The 9,997-nt window shown below is 32.4% G+C and overlaps 1 protein-coding gene across 1 annotated transcript; it reads left to right on the forward strand.

The window, feature by feature from the left end:
• The first annotated feature begins 4,317 nt into the window (after nucleotides 1-4,317).
• On the forward strand, nucleotides 4,318-5,265 carry LOC101094321 (olfactory receptor 14A2). The gene has a single exon (XM_003980605.1). The coding sequence runs from the start codon at nucleotides 4,318-4,320 to the stop codon at nucleotides 5,263-5,265; it is 948 nt and encodes a 315-aa protein (XP_003980654.1).
• Nucleotides 5,266-9,997: the final 4,732 nt, after the last annotated feature.

Below are 9,997 nucleotides of genomic sequence, written 5' to 3' on the forward strand. Positions count from 1 at the left end.
ACTGACAACATGGAGCCGGCTTGGGATTTTTGTTCTTGCTCTTTCTTTGCCTCTCCTTCACTCTCTCTATCTTTCAAAATAAATTAATAAGAATTTAAAAATATTAAGTAGAGATTACCTAATATAAATACTGCCACTATATCTTCTTTTTTTTTTTTGACAACCATTTGTATGGTAAGCATTTCTACATCAAAATAAAAGACTTCTGCATGGTAAAGGGAACAATCAATAAAACAAAATGGCTACCTTCAGAATTGGAGAAGATATTTGCAAATGTCATATATGATAAAACATTCATATTAAAAATATATAAAGAACTTATAAACTCAACACCCAAATAATGAATAATTGAATTAAAAATGGGCTGAGGACATAAATAGACATTTTTCTAAAGAATACATCCAGATAACCAACAGACACAAGAAAAGATGCCCATCATCATGGATCATCTGGGAAATACAAAGCAAAACTACAATGAGATATCACTTCACACCCTTGAGAATGAATAAAATCGAATTCAGAAGAAACAATGAGTGTTGGCAAGAATGTGGAGAAAAAGAACCCTCATGCACTGTTGGTGCGAATGCAGACTGGTACAGCCACTTTTGAGAACAGTATGTAGGTTCCTCAAAATGTTAAAACTAGAACTGCCTTACAATCCATAATTGTACTGCTTAGTGTGTATCCCAAAAAGTACAAAAACACTAATTCAAGTGGATACATTCATTTTTATTTTTATTACAGCATTATTTACAATTGTAAATTTGGAAGCAGCTCAAATGCCAAGGGGTAGATGAATGGATAAAGAAGAAATAATAGAATATTATTCATTCATTAAAAAAAAGAATGAAACCTTACTACTTTCAAATGCATGCATGGAGCTAGAAAGTAAAATGCTAAATGAAATAAGTCAGTAAAAGAAAAACAAATACCATATGATGTCACTCCTGTGTGTAATTTAAGAAACAAAACAAAGAAACAAAGAAAAGAAAAAGACACACCAAGAAACAGACTAACTACAGAGAACAAAGTGTTGGTTACAAGAAGGGAGGTGGGAGGGGCATGGTTGAAATGTTTTGTGGGATTAAAAACTACACTTATCACATAACCATTAATTAATGTACAAAACGTTGAGTTACTATATTGTACACCTAAAACCAATTGAACATTATCTGTTAAATATATTGGAATCATAATTAAAGACTTAAAAAAAATGGAGAGTTAAGGTAAAGTTTATCTGAAGATCCTTGCAATATTCTTGCAACGTTTTTGTAAGTTTGAACTCATTTTACAAATTAGAGTAAAACAAGGCTATCACAAATAAACCATGTATATTTTGCAATAATTTCAAAATTCGTTTTTATTTCATATTTACATCAAATCAATGTGCTGATATTTTAATAAAGTAAGGACAGTTTTAATTCAAAGTTTTGAGGTCTCTTTATTCTACATACTGAAATTGTATGTCTTCTAGCACAAATTACCTATCTAATTTTTATTTTTAAATTCGTTTTATTTTGGCAAAAATAAATTTGGATCATAGTCATGAAAAAGTCAGTATTTCAAAACTATTAAATTTAATTATGTCAAGCTGTGTAAATTATTGTGTAAAATGTTATTTAATTCTCTACACTACTATTTAGGCTCTCAACTTTCCATGTAACAGAGATTAAATTTTATTTTTTAAAATATTTTCTTGCAATTATCTAGTAGTAGACAAATGACATTCTGTTAATTATATCTCCAGTAGCCAAAATTATTTCTAAAGGAACTAACTGAAAGTGTTAACTAATGCTACTAAGATCTATTAGATGCCAAAGCAAATGCACGCACACACACACACACACACACACACACACACACACACACAAATAAAAATTGGATCACTTCCAAATTCTTACAATATCTTTAAAAATGATTTCAGTTTTATTACCCTACAATGATTGTTTTTGACAGATGACCAATAAAACTTATTTGCTTTCTATGTTAAGTGGCAAGCTTATAGCAAGCCTTCTCAGAGTGTAATACATGTCAGATTTCCAAAGTCAATTGAATAAATGAACATTCTTCAACTTCAGTCAGAGACGCGTTGAGCCAGTAATTAGCAATATTTGTCAGAAGTCTTCATGTACAGCAAAGTGCTCAAATTATTAGTATCAATTTTGGAGTGATAACCACAAGTAATAATAGTTTATTACTAAGTGGAGTTAAAGAAATATTTAAGTGTTTTATTACTATTCTAGTAGAATTCTGAATCATGTCCTTTCAGATATATTACACTATGTTTTCTGAGAATTTAACAATTGTGCCTATAAAAAATAACAGTGATTACAATCCATAAGGCCTTAGGAGATTATCACTTAAGGCTATTCAGAAAACTTTTAAGACTCTCCTCTTTTGGGAATTCAAAGCAATTTGTCACATCCCTTAAAAATGATTTGTTGTAGAGACATTGACTAGAGAATATTTCAAATCACGTCACATTTAAAATAAAGGGCAAATGAATTTCCTGGTTGCATTTAATATTCATCCTTCCGTGTTAAAAAAATATTACATTGTAGAGATCTTTGAGCTCTTCAACAGAAGATTAGCAATATATTATGCCATAATAACCAAGAATTTCCAAAGGAAGATATAGTTTTATATTAATTTCAGGTAATCAACTGGTAAGTTAAACTGTTTTTGTGGGGCAAGAAAAATTTCCGCTCTCAGGTGTACTTGTTGGAAACATCTGATAAATCATCCTTTGCCCAAGCAGTTGAAGAGTTAGAATTAGTTCAATGTATGCATTTCAGATTTCTATTGGTAAAATGTTAAATAGTCTCTGTTCCAAAACAAACAAACAAGAAAACAAGAATCAGTATTGTAGATATTAAATATATATAGGGCAGAAACCAAAAACAATGAGATTCAATTAACCAAATTTTTCACCCATCTCCCACTTTTGGTGTATCGTTGTATATTTCTCCAGACAGACATTTAGAATAAATTGATAAATGTATTCAAGATTATTTAACTGCCCTACTATACATACTTCTAATTCACCACAAATCACATATGATACATATGTCCGTTGCCTTGACTTCCATTTATTTAACTATGCTTCTTAAAATGTTCCATCCACTGGGCTTTTCACTATAGTCTACATTTCATTTAGGCTTTAGATTTTAGGTAACTCCAAAAGGGAGCCCCTTCCCCTCTATCCTTCAGTAGCCACTGGGATAATCTATAAAATGTTACATGTTTTTAAAAAAATTTGCAATGGAACCCATCGCCATCTAATTTTTGCTTCTTCATAGATTTATATATTCATCATTGTATGCCTCCTCCCACTGACTGAAAACTTCCAGAAAACCTTTTATTTTTATTTTTTTAATATCTGTCATCCAGTTTGGTGTCTGATATATTTAAACACTTGTTGGTCTTTTCATTAAATAATTCTGCACAGTAGCAAACAATGTAGGGAAATAGTTTGATAATATCTGATGTATGGAAAAATAAATTCTAGGCAACATAAAATAATGAATAAAAGATACAGTCAGACAGAATAGGTGATACATTTTCTTATAGTAACTTCTAAAGTGGACTTTTATTTAAGATCAATCACTGACAAGGTGCCACAATAACATAGCTTTCTACATATGTGTGTATTCAAAGGACATTAAGTTTTGCTAAATAATTTATCTCTTTCTTTCTTTCTCTCTGTTTCATATGAAATGAAACATTCAACATATGTGACTGCATGACCTCAAGATAATAAAAACATTGAAAAAATAATCCTTGTTTATATCACCTTGATTATGTCCATATATTTATAAAAAAGTTATTTGCTTACAGTGGAGTATTTAATAAAATGTAAATGTGAGGTAATAATTTTTAATAACAAAGGAGAATTGATTTACTCCCATTAGATTATTAGTAATCCTAACACACTATAAAGACGTAGAACTTTGAATTGTTTTTCAGAAAACAAAAAGATTTGTCATTATGCATGGCACAATACCAGTCTGAGGGCAAGGACTTAGTGTGTTGCGAAAACTTTCATATTTAGTCGAATTGTATACATCTGGTAGCAAGTTCAGATTGAAGCTACAGAATCAGATGTAATTTATATGAAGACTAGTTGAATTCACACACTACTTATGAAACACTTTCACCTTAAAAAATAAGATGGAATTTCTGTAGAAGTATTTAAGATACATAGGATGGCTCTTTTTCAAATAAACGATGGTATATATCAATATAGTTCTGGTCAGGTGGTAGAAATTGACTTTTTCATTATTTCATTGTCCTAACAGGCAGTGAAGAGACTCTAGCATGGCCAATGTCACTTTAGTGACAGGATTTCTTCTTGTGGAGTTTTCTGACATCCAAGAGCTTCAGATATTATATGGTGTGCTCTTCCTACTGATTTATCTGGCTGTCCTGATGAGTAACCTTCTCATCATCACTCTCATTACCCTAGACCAGCATCTACAGACACCGATGTACTTTTTCCTGAAGAATTTGTCATTCCTGGATGTCTTCCTTGTGTCTGTCCCAATCCCCAAATTGATTGTCAACAGCCTAACATACAGCAATTCCATCTCCATTTTAGGGTGTGCCTTCCAGCTACTTTTCATGACTTCCTTCTCAGCAAGTGAGATATTTGTCCTTACTGCCATGTCCTATGACCGCTATGTAGCCATATGCTGTCCTCTGCAGTACGAAGTCATCATGAACGCTGGTGCCTGTACACTGATGGCAGGTGTTTCCTGGGCCATTGGAGGACTCTTTGGAACTGTGTATACTGCTGGCACATTTTTCATGCCATTCTGTGGCTCCAATGTGATTCCACAGTTTTTCTGTGATGTTTCCTCATTGCTAAGTATCTCCTGTTCTGAAACACTCCTAGTGGTGTATACAAGTATTGGGATAGGTATGTGTTTAGGCATATCTTGTTTCATCTGTATTGTGATCTCCTATGCTTACATTTTCTCCACTGTGCTGAAGATTCCTACCACAAAAGGTCAGTCAAAAGCTTTCTCCACATGCTTTCCCCATCTTGTTGTTTTTACTCTTTTTATTATAACTGCCTGTTTTGTTTATCTGAAAGCAACCTCAAATACACCCCTAGTTATTGACAGGTTGCTTTCTGTGGTTTACACCGTGATACCTCCAATACTCAACCCTGTAATCTACAGCCTGAGGAACAAGGACATGAAATGGGCTCTTACGAGATTGCTGCAGAAAACACTTGGTCTCACATCTTTTAATACTAACTAACATCTATCCATGATATAGTATCTTACTGATCACAATAGATTTTCTCATCAGTTACCTCATTCCTATCTTTGGAACAATTCGATAAAAGAAAACTATGTACTCACATACACTAATGTAAATAAATTCTCAACAGCCTAATTGTCTGTTTCCAGTTCAGGTAGTGGCATTATACACAACTAACACATAAGTGTCACATGTTTCTCATGCAGTGGTATTCAATGACAAAGAATCTCTTCATTTGTGGTATGATCTTCTAAAATAATTGCTTGTTTCTCATGATGTTTATAATTTTTGTGATTTAATCTCATTTTCACTATTTTATTACATATTTTTAAATGAGGCACTTCAACAGGTACAGTGCCATAAAAAGCATTTGAAATACCAAGATAATATTTTCATATCACTTTTCTGAAGGATCAGACTGTCTAGTGCTGAAGCAGAACAAAAAGTAAGCAAACATAATGCAGTAGGCTATTGGCCATTCTAGAGATGTTCCTACATCTATAAACAACACTCAGGAGAGACACATAAAACAGAGACAAAATCCTGGAGAGAAATACATCTCAGCACAGTTCCCCAAGATAACTCTTGATCAACTGGGTAAATAGTATTTCCAGAGAGACACCAGGCAGAGGTCTGAGTCTATAAGACATGTATGCCTGCATGTCTACCTGTCTATAATTCAGAAAGGCCCTTACTACTATTTATGGCATGATGAATGGTTCTAATGAGTGACGTGAAGCTATAAAATATATTAATACTATAGCAGAAGTTTCTCACTTGGGGATGGACTCTCTTTTGACTTCTTCACTAGTGCCTCCAATATGTTTTTTTAATTAATTTGTACAAAACTACATAAAGATTCTATGTTTTATAAAAACTCTCTGAGATTTACATTGACATTGTTCCATCCTTCATTGTTTAAGGAAAATAATACAAAGGTTTCTTAGATATTTTCAATCGGATTCTTTTATTTTTAAATCATAATATAAATGTTTTATTGTCACTTGGATGAAAAGTGGTTGATATTTTAATCAACCACTTTAATCAAGTGATAGATGGTTAACATTTTTTCTCAGGCACAAATGATCTCATTTAACCATGTCCCCAAATATCCTCTGACAACTTTGGTTTTTACCATGCTAATATCATTTATAAATATATACTTATGCTTTTTCATATATGATAAAATACAATTTTTATATATCATATACATAAGATTATCTTTAAGATTTCCCATAGAATCCATGAAAAAGTCCCCACTTATTTTTGTTCTTTACCCTTAAAGAAAGAAATATGGCAAACATAATTGGATTTGTTTGATGGGTATGTGTATCAACTGTCAGAATTACCTGGGAAAATCTGTCAAAAAAAAAAAGATTCTTAGACTGCTTGTGGTTAAATTTATATTGTAAAAAAAATGGTACTGGATTAAATATTTTGAAATTGAATATTTCATGAGAAATTCCTGGAGATATTTTTGTTCCCTCACTATCTATAATGTGTTTTTATTATGCGAGAAAACACTAATTGAAAAACTATTTTTTTTCTTTAGAAGACTGACAACTGTTAAATATAGGAGTGATTGAAAAGTCATCATTTTAATAATCCATATCACAAGTGATGTAATCAGTAATGGATACTAAAATCTTTAGGATAGAAGTTGTAAGGAATGACATATTCTCATGATGACAGGTAATGAGTTAAGTTGAATTTCCTGAAAGAATGTGAGAATGACATGTGCAGAAAAGGTTTTCTTATTTTTCTGTGATGCAGATCATAAAGCCCTCAGGTGAAGGGTGCCTTCTCTACTCCCCTTGGAAAGGAGCATCCATATCTCCAGAGGTAATGGGATAAGGAGAGTAATCTGACCAAATAGAGCTTGAAATTATCCCCCCAGTTTATTATGCTTAGCTCTATTTCTCCTATTATATCTTTCCATGATTTTCCACTCTTCATCAGATCTAGCATAAAAACTCTCAGGTTCAATCATTTCTTTGGGTCTTCATTTCCTTATGAAAGCTCCCTTGTCATATAATACTTACATTAAATAAATTTTATAATTTTCTTTTATTGTAGGGGTCACAGTCAAGAACTGAAAGGGTATAGAATATTTTTTTTATCCCCTACAGTTTCTAGTACTTGAACAGGTATGACTGGGTCAATGAATTAGCTCTGTATCATGCAGAAGGGATTATGGGAAAATTGGCAGAAGTTGGCAGAAAGTAAGAATTTTAATCAAAGTCAGCTCTCCTGTAACTCCGTAGTGGCCAGCTGAGAGAGAAAACAAAAACAAAAACAAAAACAGAACAAAACAAAACAAAGCAAAACAAAACAAAGCTCTTCTTTATTGCTTCTTTTCCAAATTTAAAGTAGCAAGATAAAAAATGAAAACGCTTTCTTAGATTTTGACTCTGGTTAAATTGCTTTTGAGATACCCATCGATTATAGAAGAAAGCCTTTCTTTCTAGGGACAGCTATTGCATTCCTATTGCTTGAGTCCCGAGAACATGGTTTGGCTTTCCACCCTCCTATGCATGCAGGTAGTTGGTTTCTACATGTTCAGGAAACCAACTGTCAGGTTGAGAACTCCCAGTCTGGCAAGAAATAAATGTGGGTTGTACCCCATCTGCAGCTAACATAGTATTGACCATTACCAGCTATGGGGAGATTACCTAAGACTTTCTTTTGGCTATCTTTGGGAATGATTCAGGACCATAAGAGGGTACATATTTTGCACTCTCTTTTGAGACATTCCTTGAGTTAATGATTAAATCACAAAAGACATATTAGCTTTGGTCTTTAATCCCTTGGTTTAAAACAAAAAAGAAAAACATTTTTAAGACTTTAATTCTTTCACAAATATTACCGCTCATTTTGGTTGAAAGCTAATAATAAGATTTTTGAAAGGGTATTTTTATTTTGAGAATTTTGTGGCCAGGAGCTGAAATTGGAAAGTAATTAGAAGGTGATATTCAGAATCTGATAGGAGATATATTTTTTTTAAGGTTTCTCTGTTCTTCCAGTTTGGTCCTGTTCTACCCATGGAAATTTCTCCAATGACTCAAACCCCTATTTGGAATCCCTACTGACTGTATGCCCTGCTCTGACCATTCCCTTCTTGTTGACATGATGTTGCTGAGAATAATTTGGAATTCAATCTGCTTCTTTTCTAATCTGAATCTGAAAAGAAGGTATGGATGCATTAAAATATTAAAAGATCTTATCAAAATGGCTCACCTGAGGTTTCCTCCTTCCCATGACTTCCCCTTGTATTTCCCCTTTTGCTACCTTAGAGTTTCCATTCAATTCACTTGAAACCTTTGGCACATCCCCTATTGAGCCAATACCACCTCCATCCTTCTGTCTACTTCTACCAGATTTTTTCCAACTCTAGAGTCTACAGTCATTTGAACTTTGGGCCCCTTGCCAAGCCCTACCTCAAGGACTCTCAAGTAATTGAAAACCCCCCAAAAGCAAGTACTCAAAATTGAAATGGTAAAAGACTACTTTGAAATAAACTATATGTTTTGGTCACTAGCATGGTCATGGAAACATCCAGACAGCCACTAGATGTCTCCTCCATCACTCACCTACACTTAAGTCCACAGTCTGCATTAGATTACATTATCAGGACAAGGGAAGGTCTTGAAATTCTCCTCCACAAATGTTGGTAAGCAAGCATCCTTAAATTATCCCATTTTTAGAAACACAATTCAGATGAAAATTTGAGTGGAGAAAAGACAAGACCTAACTATTTTAGACAAACCAGAAATATTACTCTATTTTACAGACTCATGGCTACAGATTTAGAATAAGAGCTATAAGTTCTCTATTTATATCTTTTTGCATGTTTGTATATATTTATGTTATAAATGTTTGGTGTATTTCTACCTCCATATGGTATTCATAAATGTATAGAATTTCTTTTAAAGGATGGTTTTTAAGTTTATATATTTATTTTGAGAGAGACAGAGTGTGTGCCTGAGATGGGGAAGGAATGAGAGAGAGAAGGAGGGAAAATCCCAAGCAGGCTCTGTGCTATCAGCACAGTATTGATGCAGAGCTTGAGTAATATTCCATTATATATATATATATATATATATATATATATATATGTGTGTATACACATATATATAATATCATATATAATGTGTATATATATTATTTGTGTATGTTGACATTATTGGTGTATATGCATTATATATGTGTGTTTATATATATTATATATAAATATATTTGTATATATAATATATTATGTATAATACATATGTACATATAGTATTTGTGTATACATACATTATTTGTGTGTGTATATATATTATTTGTATATTTACATTATATATATTTTTATATATAAATATATCACTTATTTTTTATCTATTCATCTATGGGTGGACACTTGAGTTGCTTCCATATCTTGGCTGTTTCAAATAATTCTGCAGAAAACATAGATGGTGCATATAACTTTTTGAATTAGTGTTTTCATTTTCTTTATGTAAAAATACTCAATAGTGGAATTAGTGAATTGTATGGTAATTGTATTTCATAATTTTTGAGGACCTTCCATATTCTTTTCTACAGTGGCTGTACCAGTTTGCATTCCCACCAACAGTGCATGAATATTAACTTTTCTCTGCATATTCACCAATACTTGTTATTTTTTGTGTCTTTCATTTTAACCATTCTCACAAGTGTAAAGTGATAACTCATTGTGGTTTTAATTCACACT

Source organism: Felis catus, chromosome A1, assembly GCF_018350175.1.
Source record: "Felis catus isolate Fca126 chromosome A1, F.catus_Fca126_mat1.0, whole genome shotgun sequence".
In the NCBI taxonomy this organism is placed as follows: domain Eukaryota; kingdom Metazoa; phylum Chordata; class Mammalia; order Carnivora; family Felidae; genus Felis; species Felis catus.